We start from the raw sequence: 16799 nt of genomic DNA, 5'->3' as shown, positions 1-16799 counted from the left end.
AAGAATAGACTGGTCCCAGCGGATTCAGAGGCGTTCGGAGCAAAGGAACGCTCCACGGGAGACTTCTCCATGCTATGTTTGGAAGCAGCTCTTCTCACCCCAGGTTCAACTGTCATTAAACAGCCTTAGTTCTTATCCTCCAGGTTTGGAGTCAAGCAATTGTCATTGTTCCCAGGGGCAGCATGTTCAGAGCTGTTCTGAGACAGCAGGCGCAAAGACACTGGAACGGTTCGGACAGAGCCCAACGGCGTGGCTGGCAGAAAGCAAAAAAGCAAATCCTGCCCTTCACGAAGACTCAGTACAGGAGCCCCTAAGGGTGCCTGCCACGGGCCAGCCGGAGCCCGTGCTTGGCTTGGTTCTACCGAAGTCGCCAGGCGGCTCGGGCCGCTTCACAGCACCGGCGTTCTCGCCCGCGCTAGCTTAGGACCGTCGTTTAGGAAGATTTCTGGCAACAGCGTCCCAAAGTTCGGCCTTCCGGCCCCAAGACACGACCACCTTCTGGAGGAGCCCAGGCGCGCAGCTAGGGACACCCAGGACAGCTCTTTCGCCAGCGGCAAGCCCCGCCTCCAGCTGCCGTCCGCACGGACTTCCGCCGGAAGTCGGCCTGGAGGCGAGCGCCGCGTGCTAACGTCACAGGTCCGACGGAAGTGTAGTGTAGAGAGGCGCCCTGACGGCGCCGGCTTGGTACGGCTGGCGGTTGGCCGATCCGGGCGGTAAGGCCGCCTCTCCGGGTTTTTTTGACACCCAGGCTGACCCGCCTTTCCACCCCGCCGGGTGCTCAGGCACCCACCATATGCCCGCCGAGCCTTCTGCACCCCGCCCCCCACCCAGGGTTCCGGCCCCCGGGGAAAGCCCTGGCCTCGTCCACCCGCCGGGACCGTAGCCTGGGAAAGACTTTCTGTTCGGTGGGCAGCGTGGGCACCTCAGGGATTAGGGATAGGAACGGGGATCCAAGGCTCCTGCCTTATTCTTCCCAATTAAGCTTTTCCTCCTGAAGTCGTATAACCCCTTTCACCCTGTGGTAGGTAACACAATATCCCCGACTTGCAAATTATTTTCCACAATTTCTGCCGCTCCTGACTCCCACCCTGTTTTATTATGTGAGTCTTTTATCGATGTCTCTGCAGCCAGGTCCAGCCTTCTAGAACCATGCCCCCGGCAGCTCTGGGTGCCACCTGTTGCACCGGGCGCACGCCGCTGCACAGGACGGGATGCCGTTTGGATTCTCCGTGAATGTTGGGAGGAGGAATGCCCGAGCTGCCGATTGAAAATTATCCAAACCAGAAATATGTAGGCTGGGGACCCTGAATCACGTGAGAATTGCTGCTCTTTGTTTCCTCTGTCTTACCTCGTGAATAGTTTGTAGTTTGCTTATCTCAGTTGGAAGTCCAGCTCCAAATCATACTTGCTAAGACCCAAAGTAACCATTTCCAGTTAATACAGACCTGTGTGTTGACTCTGGCCCCTGTGGGTGATCCCTGATTGCTGTGGGAGTGGGTCCCTGACTGCCTCTGGGGTTTGTTTGTTCCGGTAACGTTGTCAGCAGCTTATTTTGGGTACGTTCTGTATCAATGTCTATGTGAGTGTTTAAGTAAGTACAAAGATGATTTGTTGCTGGTGGGAGGGAAGGTGTATGCATTTGGCATATCTCCCCCCGTTTTATTTTGGAATTTGCAGGCGGGAGGTGCCCTAAAGACATCACAGTGGTTTGATTAGAAAACTCCCTAAGCAGAAGAACTCAGGACCATCTGGGAGGCCCTAGTGCGAGGCAGTGTGTGCTCAAGGGCTGATGAATTCTGTTTAGGGAGTTGGTGTCTGAGAATGTGCACCATAGATTTTATCCCGCAGTTGTAGTCACACTTTTTCTGTTTCTTTGTAGCCCCAGGATGGACTTCCTGGTTCTCTTCTTGTTCTACCTGGCTCTGGTGCTGATTGGTGTTGTTACGATATGCATCTGCTCAAAAACCCATTACCTGAGAGGCCTGGTCAGAGGAGGAGCCCAGGTAATCACGATGCTTGGAGACCACTGGATTGTGACTACCACATCTAAAAGGCTCACCGGTTCCCTAATGGAACAAAACACAGATGTCATTTTTATTCATTTGTTCACTTCTTTCATTTATGGCAGTTATGGTATATCCGAAAGTCTCTGGGTTTGTTTTTTTTTTGTGGGTTTTGTTTTTTGTTACTTTTGAAGTAACCTTGTGATGTTGCTTTGAGAGAAGATCACATTCTCGAGGTTGGCTATTTTTCTCTGGATTTGATGCCTGTGACTGGGCGTGGATGTGAGCAATGTCTGCCTGGAGGGGCCTGATGAGTGGAACTGGGGGCTGTATGAGGAGAGAGCTGAGCATCAGCTGCCCACACTCCTTCAGGAATCCAAGTGAGCAAAGTTGGGGTCAGTGGCCTTTGGCAAGGGGGTTCACTTGGGAGGGACCTGGGCTAATGCCCAGTGACTGCAGGTGTGGACTCTGGAATCTGAGATTGAACCCAAGGCAGGGAAAGGAGTGGAATTCACATTGGCATTACCTAATCCAGTCCCTCTGCTCACCTCCCTTTGCCTGAAGACCCCGACATGGTGCTTTCTTTGGTGCTAGGGTGAAAAAGGAGGAGCTGGCATCAAAGGCAGACCAGCTGAGTGAAGCCCTCCTTCTTATTCTCTCTTAAATCTCTTCTCTACCCGTGTGCAGAAACACAAGATCACAGTATTGACGGCTGACCGGGAAGCATCTAATTTGTTTGGGAGTGGGGGGGATGAGAAATGAAACTGAATCCTTCTCTTTTATTTTAGGTAATTTCCCATATAATTCCAGAATGCCTTCAGAGAGCTATGCGAAAAGTGCTTCATTACCTCTTCCACACACGGTATTTATATTTCACAGATTACATACTATCTTCTCTTCTGTTTTGACTGCTAACTGTTGCTGCCCTGTAGCTTCAGGAAGTTTCTTGTTGGTTTCCAGGTGTGGTATGGGGAAGGAGGCTGGAAGGATCAAGAGTCCTGGTTCAGGACCTCTGCTCATAAATAACCTGCCTTTTATTTCTGGAGTTTTGACAGAAATATTTAAAGAGTGGGGATATATTGACATGCATTTCTGTAAAAAGAAATCTATCCTGATACCTCACTTCCCAGCAAAGATGATAATCATAATAGATAACAAATACTGAATGCTTGCTATTGCTAGGCACTGTGAGAACTGTGTCACATTATGTAATTCTTGCTGTTATCCCAAGCCCAAAGGAAGCGGTTGGCCCCGGGTTAACTTTAGTATCACATGGTTTCTTCATGGACAGGGCCCTGTAAAACTAGCCACGTGTCTACTTCCTTTCAGAAACCACACCTTCATTATGCTGCACCTCCTCTTGCAAGGGCTGGTCTATGCTGAATACACCTGGGAAGTATTTGGCTACTGTCAGGAGCTGGGGTTCTCCCTGCATTACCTTCTCCTGCCCTACCTGCTGCTGGTTATAAACCTGGTGTTTTTCACGCTCAGCTGCGTAAGCAACCCTGGTAAGTTGAGGCTCTCACTACAGAGACCGGCAGCCGTCGGTCTTACCATGCTACAGACCAGTGATCCCTCTGAGGACTCTGCAAAAGAGTTGATACGTAGTGGTCTCATGATCTTTCGGTTGTGATTGTTTTGTAAGTTATTTCTTCTTTGACCTGTGGGTTATTCAGAACTGCTTAAAATTTTCCATATACTCTTTTAGTTTATTTTTTGATCTCTTCACTAATAATTGTGTTATATAGAGAGTTTGTGATCCTTATGACACAGTTTCTTTTAAACATTGATAATTTGCATTATGGCGGTCACGTGTTGTTTTTGTAAACGATCTGTGTGCTTGAAAGAGTATGTTTTCTTGTTCTTAGGCACAGACAGCATATAAGTCCATTAGATCAAGTTTTTAAATTATGTTCAAGTCTTTTATATTCATACTAATATTTTTGTGTGGTCAATTATCAAGAGAGGCATGTTATCTCATTCTGATGGTAGATTTGAGATTTCTCCTTGCAATTTTTGCTTTACTTATTTACTTATAGTGTGTGTGTATACATATATCGTGGTTATGTGTATATTTGTATTATATGCATTCAAGTTAAGAATTGGTATTCTCATTCCATTGAATCTTTTTTCAAAATATAATTAGCCTCTTTGTCACTAGTAACGCTCTTTGCTTTCAGTTCTCTTTCGTGTGATGTTAATATTATTACACTTTTTTGGATTGATATTTGCTTGGTATCTTTTTTCCATGTCTTTACTTTTTTTTTTTAATGTTTAGTTATTTTTGAGAGAGACAGAGACAGAGCATGAGCGGGGGAGGGGCAGAGAGAGAGGGAGACACAGAGTCCAAAGCAGGCTCCAGCCTCTGAGCTGTCAGCACAGAGCCCAAGGCGGGGCTCGAACTCACGGACTGGGAGATCATGACCTGAGCTGAAATTGGATGTTTAACTAACTGAGCCTCCCAAGCGCCCCTCCATGCCTTTCCTTTTAAGCCTTTCTATCCTTGAAGCACCAAGGGTCCGACAGCTGATGACAGGTAAACTGCGGTGTGCCTATTCGATGGCACAGTATTCAGCAACAGGAAGGAATGAGGGAGTGACATGTGTTAGAACATAGATGAACCTTGAAAAACTGTGCTAAATGAAAGAAGCCAGAGGGGTGCCAGGGTGGCTCAGTCGGTTAAGCGTCTGACTCTTGATTTCAGCTCAGGTCATGATCTCACAGTTCGTGAGTTCGAGCCCTATGTGGCACTCTGCGCTGACAGTGTGGAGCCTGCCTAGGATTCTCTCTCTCCCTCTCTCTGTCTCTGCCCCTCCCCTGCATATGTGTGAGCACGCACTCTCTGTTGCAAGATAAATAAAATATAACTTAAAAAAAAAAAAAAAAAGCCAGATACAAAAGACCAAAAATTGTATGATTCCATTCATATGAAATATCCAAAAAAGGCAAATGCATAGAGACAGAAAGTAGATTAGTGATTGCCAGGGGCTGGGATTAGAGAGAAATGTGGAGTGGCTGCTAACGGGTTTCTTTTTGAAGTGATAAAAACATTCTAAAATTGGTTGTGGTGATGGTTGCATAACTCTGTGAATGTACTAAAATATGTTGAATTGTGCACTTTAAATTTTTTTTTTTCAACGTTTTTTATTTATTTTTGGGACAGAGAGAGACAGAGCATGAACGGGGGAGGGGCAGAGAGAGAGGGAGACACAGAATCCGAAACAGGCTCCAGGCTCCGAGCCATCAGCCCAGAGCCTGACGCGGGGCTCGAACTCACGGACCGCGAGATCGTGACCTGGCTGAAGTCGGAGGCTTAACCGACTGCGCCACCCAGGCGCCCCGAATTGTGCACTTTAAATTGGCGAATTGGGCTTGTGAGTTGTATCTCAATTAAGCCATTTATTTAAAAAAAATTTTAAGTTTATTTATCGTGAGAGAGAGCGAGCAGAGGAGGGGCAGAGAGAGAGAGGGAGAAAGAGAATCCCAAGCAGGCTCCACCCTGTCAATGCAGAGCTCCACAGTGGGATCCACGATCCCACTGTCCACAACCCACGAACTGGGAGATCATGACCTGAGCTGAAATCAAAAGTCGGGTGCTTAACCGACTGAGCCACTCAGGTGCCCCAAAACTTTATTTAAAGTGAGTTATTTAGAATATTAAATATGTAAGTTTTAGTTGCACTTTGTCAGGACAGATTTTGTGAATGTCCAGTCTACCGTATTGCTCAAAACTGACATTTGTCCTTTTTTCAGGCACTATAACAAAAGCAAACGAGTTCTCGTTACTTCAAGTTTATGAATTCGATGAAGTGATGTTCCCAAAGAATATGAAGTGCTTCACTTGCAATGTGAGGAAACCAGCACGATCCAAGCACTGCCGTAAGTTTGGCTTTGGTCGCTCCCTCTCTACCTTTGTACAACAGACGTGGGCTTTGTCAGTAAGGGAAGGTTCCAGAAATCTAAAGCAAGGCCATTTGTCTCCCAGGCATGGGCAGCCTCTGCTTGTAGAGGCCAGATAGCGACTCCTTCAGATGACTGGAGGTGAGGTCTCGATATTCTTACATAGTGGGCAACTCAGCCCCAGGCATAACAGCCCATCCTTTGCCGCGCGGCGGGGCGTGTTGCCCAACAGGACTTCTGTGGGATGCTGTGTTTGCAGATTTCAGTGCTGGCAGAGCCTACTCTTCTGGGGAGTAGCCAAGATTCTAGACTAGTGCTGCCCAAAAAATATAATGTGAGCTACATGTGTGATTTAAATTTCCTAGTAGCCACATTACAAAAGTAAGATGAGGCAACGTTAAATTTAATTATGTATTTATTTAACGTAACCTATTTAAAATATCATGGTTTATGAAAGAGCTTTTTTTTTTTTAAGTTTATTTATTTTGAGCGAGAGAGTGAACGGGGGAGGAGCAGAGAGGGAGAGAGAGAATCCCAAGCAGGCTTCACATTGGCAGCACAGAGCCCACTGTGGAGCTTGAACTCACGAACTGTGAGATCATGACCTGAGATGAAATCAGGAGTCAGACGCTCAACTCACTGAGCCACCCAGGAGCCCCTAAAACACCATTTTAACGTGTAGTCAGTTGTAAAAATCATTCATGGGTTAGTTTATATTCTCCTTTTCATACTTTCTTTGAAATTTGGTATGCATTTTCCATTTACAGCACATCTCAATTGAGACAATAAATTTTCATAGGAAATTCTTGAGCTTTATTTAGATTTCATAAAATTGGGGCGCCTGGGTGGCTCAGTCGGTTAAGCGTCCGACTTCAGCTCAGGTCACGATCTCGCGGTCCGTGAGTGCGAGCCCCGCGTCGGGCTCTGGGCTGATGGCTCAGAGCCTGGAGCCTGCTTCCGATTCTGTGTCTCCCTCTCTCTCTGCTCCTCCCTCATTCATGCTCTGTCTCTCTCTCTGTCTCAAAAATAAATAAACGTTAAAAAAAAAACAAAACAACCATTTAGATTTCATAAAATTCGCAGTTGGAAGAGCAGATTCACGTACCCAAGTTACTCTAGAAATTCTTACAGGTTTTTTCCATAACATAATCATTTTCCTTTAATAGTCACGTAATGATTCATCTCTATAAGAAGAATTAATTTGACTTCAAGGCATTGGTTTGGGGCACCTGGATGGCTCAGTCGGTTAAGTGTCTGACTTCGGCTCAGGTCATGATCTCACAGTTCGTGAGTTCGGGCCCCACATCAGGCTCTGTGCTGACAGCTCAGAGCCTGGAGCCTGCTTTGGATTCTGTGTCTCCCTCTCTCTCCGCCCCTCCTCCACTCACATTCTGTCTCTCTCTGTCTCAAAAATAAAATAAACATTAAAAAAAAAAAAGCATCAGTTTCAAAGTTAAGTCTGTGCAAGTTAAGTAAATTCACTAACCCTTATGTCATCTCAGCATTGCTGACATTGAACTTAAAGGAGCATTGCATAAATGGAAAAACAACTCTAAATTTAGCAAAATAAACAGTATTCTTTCAGGTTTTCCTCATGGCCACATTTTAAGTGCTCAGTACCCCTCTGTGGCTCGCGGCTACCATACTAGACCCTGCACTTCTAATAGCCTGGTGATGGCAGTTGCCATTTCCTCCAACATCTACTGCCAGGAGTCAGTTTGTAAAAATTTCAGAGGTGTGCATGGTCTCCTGTTTCTTCAAGGACTAACTCGGGGCTGTGACTTTCCCTTTTCCGTGCAGGTGTGTGTAACAGGTGTGTGCACCGTTTTGACCATCACTGTGTTTGGGTGAACAACTGTATCGGGGCCTGGAACGCCAGGTACTTCCTCATCTACCTCTTGACGTTGACGGCCTCAGCTGCCACCATGGCCATTGTGAGCACCGTGTTTCTGGTCCAGTTGGTGGTGGTGTCGGACTTGTATCTGGAGACTTACGTTGATGACCTTGGACACTTGCAGGTTATTGACATTGTCTTTCTTATTCAGGTAATTAATATTCACGGAGTTATGTTGTGGGATGTACGTTTCTGACTTTAGGATTCAACATTGGAAAAAGGATATTTATTTTCCCAGTCAAGAGACGAAGCCATTCCTTTTTAAAAAATGAACATGGGGTGCCCAGGTAGCTCAGTTGGTTAAGCGTCTGACTCTTGGTTTCCACTCAGGTCATAATCTCACAATTTGTGAGTTCAAGTCCAGCATCAGGCTCTGCACTGTCGTGGAGCCTGCTTGGAATTCTCCCTCTCCCCGCCCCCCTCTTCCTCCCCTGCTCTGTCTCTTTCTCAAAATAATAAACTTAAAAAATTAAAAAAAAAAAAGAATATATAATTTTTTTAGCTGATAACAGTACATATACTGTAAAATTTATCCTTTTTGTTTTAAGGGTTTTTTTTGTTGTTGTTTGTTTTTTTAAGTAATCTCTATGCCCATTGTGGGGCTTGAACTCACAACCCTGATATCAAGAGTTGCTTGCTCTTCCAATGGAGCCAGCCAGGTGCCCCTAAAATTCATTATTTTGTTTTGTTTTATTTTATTTTATTTTTTTATTTTAATTTTATCTTATTTTTCATGTTTATTTATTTTAAGAGAGAGAGAGAGAGAGAGTGAGCACAAGCAGTGGAGGGGCAAAGAGAGAGGGAGAGAGAGAATCCCAAGCAGGCTCAGTGCTGTCAGCACAGAGCCCAACATGGGGCTCGATCTCGTGAACAGTGAGATCGTGACCTGAGCTGAAATCGAGCCAGACGCACCATCAGCTGAGCCACCAGGTGCCCCAAAATTCATCCTTTTAAACTATATAGTGCAGTGGTTCAGAGTTGTGTAACGACCACCACCATCTAATTTCAGAACGTTGCATCACCCCGAAAAGAAACTCTTACCTATTAGCAGTCATTCCTTTTTGTCCTCTTCCCCTGGCCCCTGGCAACCACTAATCTGCCTTCTGTCTTTATGGAGTTGTCTTTTCTGGACATTTCACATAACACACAGTCTGTCTTTTGGGCTGGCTTCTTTGTTTAGCATGGTGTGTCCATGGTTCATCCATGTTGTTGCATGAATCAGTATTTCACTCCTTTTAATGGCTTATTAATACTCCATTGTGTGGACATACCACATTTTATTCACGTATCAGTTATGGACATTTGAGTGTTTTCACTTTTTGGTTATTTTTGAATGCTGCTGCTTTGAACATCTGTGTACAAGTTTTTGTGTTTTCATGTCTCTTGAGTTCCACCCAGGAGTAGAATTGCGGGATCGTACGGTAGCTCTGTTTGTAATCATTTGAGGAACTGCCAGCCTGTTTTCAAAGTATCTTGACCATTTTCCATTTCCACCAGCAACGTGTGAGGGTTCCACCTTCATACATCCTCGCCTACACTTGTTACTGTCTTTTTGATCATAGCCCTGGTCACAGGCACGAAGCGATACCTTACTGCAGTTTGATTTGCATTTCCCTGATGACTTCACGATGTTGAGCAACTTTGTGTGTGCTTATTGGCCATTTGTATATCTTCTTTGGACAAGAAGATTTAGAGGGGAGGCTCATCTTTTTTTTTTAATTTTCTTTTTCGTATTAGAGAGAGAGAGACAGAGAGACGGAGCTTGAGTTGGGGAGGGGCAGAGAGACGGAGACAGAATCCAAAGCAGGCTCCAGGCTCCAAGCTGCAAGCTGTCAGCACAGAACCCGATGCGGGGCCCAAACTCACAAGCAGCGGGACCATGACCTGAGCTGAAGTCTGATGCCCAATTAACTGAGCCACCCAGGCGCCCTGAGAGGCTCATCTTTAAATTGAGTTGTCTTTCATTCTTGTGTTGTAAGAATCCTTTCTGTATTCTGTACACTTGACCCTTATCAGATATACGATTTGCAATGATTTCTCCGATTCTGTGGGTTGTCTTTTCGTGTTTTTGATAGTTTTCTCTGAAATACAAAAGTTTTACATTTTGATTTTAAGTTGATTTTTTTCTTTTATTGCTTGTGCTTTTTGGTGTCATATGTAGGAATCCATCACCTAATCCAAGGTCATGAAGATTTATTTACACTTACGTATTCTTCTAAGTGTTTTTTGTAGTTTTGGCTCTTACAGGTTAGGCCTCTGGTCATTTTGAGTTAAATTTCGCACATGCCGTAGGGTAGGGTTCCAACTTCATACTTTTAGTATGTGGGTATCCAGTTGTCCCAGCATCCTTTTTTTGAGAAGACTGTTTTTTGCTCATTGAATTGTTTTGGCACTTTGTCAAAAATTAATTTACAATAATGTAGGGTTCTTATAAAACTCATTTGATGGCTAAAAGATTTCTACTGCATTTATGGGAAGTAGCTTGTGAGCAGTCACTGTTTTAGGTAACTGGTTAATTCTTCTTGGTTTTTTTTCCTTTTGTTCAAAGAAAATGAACAAGTGGAATGTATTCCATAAATGCAAGGTTGGTTCAATGTTAGGAAATTGATTAGTATTTTATTCGGCATTATTAAATATAAAGAACAATAGCATGGTCATTTCCCTGTCTCTCTCTCTCTTTTTTAAATGTTTATTTATAGTTGAGAGGGAGAGACACACAGCGTGAGTTGGGGAGGGGCAGAGAGAGAGGGAGACACAGAATCCGAAGCAGGCTCCAGGCTCCGAGCTATCAGCACAGAGCCTGATGTAGGGCTCAAACTCATGAACCATGAGATCATGACCTGAGCTGAAGTCAGACACTTAACCAGCTGAGCCACCTAGATGCCCCACATGGTTATTTCTCTTGATACTGAAAAGTGTTTCACAGAATTCAACACCCATTCTAATAAAAGCACTCAGAAAATAGAAGTGGAAGGAGACTGTCTTAATATGATAAAATGCACAGTAAAACTAGTATTTTTTAAAATTTATTTTGAAATAACTGTGATTTACAGGAGGTTACAAAGAAACCTACAGGAAGCCTATGCGCTCTTAAGCCTGCCCTCCACTGCCAGCCCCTCCCCCCATGCCAGCATCCCTAGGCAACCACAGCCCAATGCCAAAACCAAGCAGTTGACATTGGCACAATCCGCAGAGCTGATTCAGATTTCACCAGTTACATATGTGTTCATTGGTGTTGTGTGTGTGTGTGTGTGTGTGTGTGTGTGTGTGTCTGTGTGGATCTGTGTAATCTGTCGCATGTGTGTGCCTGCATAACCACCACTATAGTCAGCATGTTGTGTCCATCACCACAGACTCCCTCGTGTTACTCCTTAAGCCACAGCCTCATCCTGCATACCTGCCACTGCTACTCTGTTCTCCATCTCTATTAGTATGTTATTTCATGATTGCTACATAAATGGAATCACATCATATCTTTTAGAGATTGGTTTTTTCACTCAGTGCAGTTTCCTTGAGATCCATGCAAATGGTTGCATGTATTTAGGGTTCCTTCCTTTTTGCTGCTGTATAGTATTCCACAGTATGGGTGGACCACGCTTTGCTTAACCATTTAGCCTTTGAAGGACATCTCTGTAGTTTCTGGGTTTTAGCTATTAACTTATAAGGTTGCATTGAACATTCCCATTTACAAGTTCCTGCATGATACCTCTTCACTGTGATTGTCGGGTTGATAAGTCCATTTTAGGTTTTGAAAAGGACCACCATACTCTTTTCCAGAGTAATGTACCAGAGTAAAATATACCGTTTTACATTCTCACCAGTGATGGAGGAATGACTGGTTTCTCTGCATTCTTTCCAGCATTTAATGTTATCACTGTGTTTCATTTTAGCCATTCTGATAGGTGTGTAGTGATTTGTTGTTTTATCCTTGAGTAGTTTTTGTTTCAGTTTTTTTCATTTATGTAAGTGTCCAAACATACTGAAAAGTTACCTGTATACTTTCCACCTAGATTTAAAAATTAACATTTTAATCTGTTCTTTGTGTATTTTTCTTTCTTTCTTTTTTTAACAATTTTTAATGTTTATTTCTTTATTTTGAGAGAGAGAGAGAGAGGACATAGTGTGAGGGGGGGATAGGCAGAGAGAGAGGGAGACAGAGAATCCAAAGCAGGCTCCAGGCTCTGAGCTGTCAGCACAGAGCCCGATGCAGGACTCGAACCCATGAACTGCGAGATCATGACCAGGGTCAAAGTCAGCGCCCAACTGACTGAGCCACCTGGGTGCCCCTTGTATTTTTCTGTATTATTAGACATAAATTGGAGACATTATGTTGCTTCACCCCTAAGTACTTGAACATGCATTTAAAAAAAAATGTTATTCTTTTTAATTTTTCTTTCTTTTTTTTTTTTTTTTTAATTTTAGAGAGCAGGAGCAGGGGAGAGGAGCAGAGGGAGAGAGAGACAGACAGACAGACAGAGAGAAAGAATTCTAAGCAGGCTCCACACTCAGTGCAGAGCTTGATCCCACGACCCTGGGATCGTGACCTGAGCTGAAATCAAGAGACACTCAACTGACTGAGCCGCCTAGACGCCTCTGGAACATGCATTTTTATAGAATGTCAACCTCCAACATAACTACAATTCTGTTATCTCACCAAGGAAAAGTAATAATAAATATATGTAATAAGTATAGAATATATAGTAAATATGTAATATATAATCTAGTCCATATTGAAATTTCCCCATTGTTTCAAATGTGTCTTTTATAAAGCTCTTTTGCCTCCTTGAAGCAGAATCTACCTTGTAGTTAACACATTGCATTTGAATGTCATATCTTTTTAGTCTCATAGTCTAAAATAATGCCCTTCCTTTTTTTCATGAAGTTGACATTTAGTAGTTTAGTAGTCTTTTAGAATGTCCCTTGGTCTAAATTTGTCTTTTTCCTACTTGTGTCAACTAATTTTTCTCTGTTCCTTAATATTAATGTGAACTGGAAGTTAGTTCTAGAGACCTGATCAGATTCAGGTTAAATGTTTTTGGCAAAAATGCTTTCTAGGCAGGAGTGTGTATTTCATGTTGCATCCCATCAGGTGGAACACAGGGTCAGTGACACTTAGCTTGATCTGTTGCTTAAGGTGGTGCCACCAGCTCTCTCCATTGGTGAAGTGCATTTTCCCCTTTACGGTAGGTAATCAGTGTATATGGTTTTGTTTTTGTATTTAGGACTTTCTGTAGGATCGCTTCCAAAAAGTATATGTACTGAGTCAAAGATTATTTTTTTTTTTTTAACATTTACTTATTTTTGAAAGAGAGAGAGCATAAGCGGGGGAGGAGGGGAGAGAGAGAGAGAGAGAGAGGGAGACACAGAATCCGAAACAGGCTCCAGGTTCTGAGCTGTCAGCACAGAGCCCAACGCGAGGCTCAAACCCAGGAGCCGCGAGGTCATGACCTGAGCCGAAGTCAGACACTTAACTGACTGAGTCACCCAGGTGCCCCTGAGTCAAAGATGATTAACATTTATAAATAAATCTTTTGATTTTAATATATATCGTCAAATTGTTTTTTAGAACATTGTGGTTAGGTGGGGCTTCTAGCACAGAGCCTGCCTGGGATTCTCTCTCTCCCTGTCTCTCTCTGCCCCTCTTCCACCTGCTCTCTCTCTCTCTCTCGCTCTCTCTGTCAAAATAAATAACATTAATAAAATAAAACCTTGTGCTTAGAGTGATTGGCAAGTATTCACTTTGTTGTGTCAGGGTGGACATTGAGGGGTTTTGGAGGGGAGGGTTTTCAGGAGCAGAATACGTAAGATTCCCATGGCCAGGCTGCTCAGGATTGGGGATTGGGAAGAGGGGACTGGGGAAGAGGACTTGGGACTAGAAGCTGGAGGCCAGGGGTAAGGGGGCATCATTTGTCACTGCAGCGCCAAGAGTTCCGGAGTAGACGTAATCTTTACAATGAACCTGCATTGGCAGGTGCTTCTATGTTAGTAGGAATACATGTTGTACCCTTTTAAAGAATTATACTTCTTTATTACTTTTGATTACTTTCCTTGTTTGGCAGTCATTTGTATATCTTTTTTTGTGAATTATGTCCTTTATTATACTAGAATTACTTTAGATTTGAGATCATATAATAATGATAGTTCATTCTTGTATTTGTTTTCTGTTTGTGTATCCTCTTTTGTATAAAAAAAAATCCTATAAAAAAATTTAGACATCCTTTCTCATCGAATCTGCCTCTTTTCTTTGTGACTTCAGTTAGAAGGTCCCTCCTGTGAAGAGTTTTGATGCGCCTGCCTCTCTTACTCTTGCCTTTCAAAGATACTGAACACTGTCAAAATTCATTTTCTTTATTCTAAAAAATAACTTCTAAAAATTCAAGCAGTCCAGAAGTGCTTAAAATGAAAAGGGGGAGAAGACGGGGAAAGGGCTCAAAGGCACAAACCTGTAGTTGAAACCAACTAACCTTGTTGTGATCATTTGCTATACGTCACGTTGTGCACCTTAAACTTTCACAATGTCATGTCAATTCTGTCTCAATAAAGCTGGGGGGAAACACATGAAATTTAAAGCATCTTTAAAAAAAAGTGAAAACTGGGGGTTATACCCTGCCCTTCCCAACAGCTCACTGCCTAGAGGCCACAACTTTTGTAGCTTGGTGTGTACATTCAGGCTTTTTTCCTGTGGTTATCGATATTACCCACCTTCATGGAGTGTGTTTTTGTTTCTTATAAGAATATGATCCCATGTGGATCCTTGCCTCTTGTCTCTCTTATCTGGCAATATTTTGCCAACGTCTTTTCCGAATCAGTATGTAAAACTTGGCCTCGTTTGTACCGGCTCCTTATTATACCATAGTATCATTACCCCAAGATTTTACTCTTTCTCATGACTGGACTTCCTCTTTTCGGAAGAGGGGCTGTGAAAATCACTACAGTGAATACTCTTGTACGTGTGTTTCTTTGGCCATATTGTGTTGAGAGAGAGATCAGTCTCCTGTGTCCGTCTGGATTTATATTGTGATGCATGAAAGAAGATCTGTATTTATTTCTTTGTTTTACAAGTAGCTGACTGGCATAGTCACATCTCCTAGTATCCTTTTCCTTTTCCTTCGGTGTGCACATTTCATTTATCCCATAGTAAACTCCTGCATGCTAGGACTGCTTCCGGGGCTCTTTGTCAGCGCCATTTATGGTTCTGTTTTGTGTTCAGTGGGTCAGGTGTGTGTACAGGTGGGTGAGCTGGGGCGGCAGCTCTCACGTGCCTGCAGACGAGGCCGGGGCTGGTGGGTGCTGGTGGCCCTTACTCGTGTCACAGCGTGGCTGCCTAACGTGCTGTTCCTTCTCTGCCCCCAGTACCTGTTCCTGACCTTGCCAAGGATCGTCTTCATGCTGGGTTTTGTTGTGATGCTGAGCTTCCTCCTGGGGGGCTACCTGTGCTTCACTTTGTACCTGGCTGCCACCAACCAGACCACTAATGAGTGGTACAGAGGTGACCGGGCCTGGTGCCACCATTGTCCCCACGTGGCCCGGCCCCCATCAGCAGAGCCCCAGGTCTACCGGAACATTCACTCCCATGGGCTTTGGAGCAACCTTGGAGAGATCTTCCTACCTGCCGCTGCACATTGTGCCGAGAAAATGAACTAAGAATGAGAAGTGTTACTGCTGTTTAAATATAGTATACATTTATTTGTACGTCTAGATACTTTCAAGCATCGGTGTGGTGTTTCTTCGTTTTGGGGTGTTTTGTTTTTTTGTTTTTTTCTCTTTTGGCTTCTGCTGCATGTTTATAAATTGGCTTCAAGTAGTTAAGGAAGGGACGAGAAAACTCGTGTTTATTGGGTGCCTAATCCTTACAGGTGCTGTGCTGGACCCTGTGGTAGAAACCCCCTTGCCCGTCCTCTGTTCACTCAGCCTGTTGGAACAGAGTATATCTGAAGTCCTGGTGTCAAGGGGACCAGAGATGCCTTCTCAGAGGACCCAGCTAACCTTGGTCTCCCGCTCTAGACTCTAGACCTCAGACTTCTGACAGGAGGGGCCTTGGCTGTGTCCCCACATGTGCGGGAGAGTTCCAGTGACCTGGGGTTGTGCCAGGCTGCACCCTTCCCATCCCTCCTAGGGAAAGGCCTTGGCTTTTTATCTCCTTAACCATATCCAGCACCCCTCACCCAGGCCCTCCCTTGGGTCAGCATGGGCCTTTTACACAAGGCCCATTCCTGTGCTGGTGGTCCCCTGCCCTTCACTGGCCTCTTGTGGCCCACGTTCAAGTCTTTTCTGACCTATTAAAACAAATTTTTTTTTAATGTTTATTTTTGAGAAAGAGACAGAAGGAGAGCGCGTGCAAGTGGGGGAGGGGCAGAGAGCGAGGGAGACACAATTCTAAGCAGGCTCCAGGCCCTGAGCTGTCAACACAGAGCCAGAGGCGGGGCATGAAGCGACCAGCGGTGAGATCATGACCTGAGCCGAAGTTCCACGCTTAACCGACTGAGCCACCTCTGCCCTATTTTTAAAATTCCAAACTATCACCCCCCACCCCTCCACTGTCCCGTTAATTCAGTGCAAAGAGATGAATGCGCAAGAGTTTCATAGAAAGTGCTGAGGGGGTTTTGGAGGGGAGGGTTTTCAGGAGCAGAATACGTAAGATTCCCATGGCCAGGCTGCTCAGGATTGGGGATTGGGAAGAGGGGACTGGGGAAGAGGACTTGGGACTAGAAGCTGGAGGCCAGGGGTAAGGGGGCATCATTTGTCACTGCGGCGCCAAGAGTTCCGGAGTAGACGTAATCTTTACAATGAACTGCCAAGGCCTGAGCTACGGCTCAGCACACCGGCCTACCTTACAGGTGGGAAAGCGCGGTCAAATCCAATCCAATAGGCTTTGAGCGCCGCGCAGAGGAAGCAAGGGGAACTTCTCGTCTTGCGCGCGGGCGAGCGAAGCGCAAAGTCCAATGAGCGTTCAGTGGCGGGTGCGGCGGCCCAGCGAGCCCCTGCAGGACCCACGGGCGGTC

The 16799-nt window shown here is 44.7% G+C and overlaps 1 protein-coding gene across 8 annotated transcripts; it reads left to right on the top strand.

Annotated features, from left to right (window-relative positions):
- The first annotated feature begins 638 nt into the window (after positions 1 to 638).
- On the top strand, positions 639 to 15509 carry ZDHHC4 (zinc finger DHHC-type palmitoyltransferase 4). 8 transcript variants are annotated; one of them, XM_042922332.1, is made up of 8 exons: positions 639 to 713; positions 1132 to 1313; positions 1880 to 2003; positions 2792 to 2865; positions 3333 to 3511; positions 5757 to 5882; positions 7704 to 7948; positions 15151 to 15509. In XM_042922332.1, exons 3-8 carry the CDS (start codon positions 1887 to 1889, stop codon positions 15439 to 15441), a joined length of 1032 nt encoding a protein of 343 aa, XP_042778266.1. In that variant the 5' UTR covers positions 639 to 713; positions 1132 to 1313; positions 1880 to 1886; the 3' UTR covers positions 15442 to 15509. The 8 variants fall into 8 exon arrangements, with proteins under 8 accessions (XP_042778266.1, XP_042778268.1, XP_042778267.1 ...); XM_042922334.1 differs by having other exon boundaries at positions 643 to 713; positions 1128 to 1313; XM_042922333.1 differs by having other exon boundaries at positions 649 to 905.
- Positions 15510 to 16799: the final 1290 nt, after the last annotated feature.

Source organism: Panthera leo, chromosome E3 (assembly GCF_018350215.1).
Source record: "Panthera leo isolate Ple1 chromosome E3, P.leo_Ple1_pat1.1, whole genome shotgun sequence".
NCBI classification, from domain to species: Eukaryota; Metazoa; Chordata; class Mammalia; order Carnivora; family Felidae; genus Panthera; species Panthera leo.
Note: the sequence above shows the minus strand (reverse complement) of the source record. Positions and strands in the feature narration are given on the sequence as shown.

Coding starts and splice junctions, on each gene's coding strand:
- ZDHHC4 (XM_042922332.1), top strand. CDS start 1,887: ATGGACTTCCTGGTTCTCTTCTTGTTCTACCTGGCTCTGGTGCTGATT. Junction 2,004..2,791: donor TGGTCAGAGGAGGAGCCCAG/GTAATCACGATG, acceptor CTTTTATTTTAG/GTAATTTCCCATATAATTCC. Junction 5,883..7,703: donor AGCACGATCCAAGCACTGCC/GTAAGTTTGGCT, acceptor TTTTCCGTGCAG/GTGTGTGTAACAGGTGTGTG.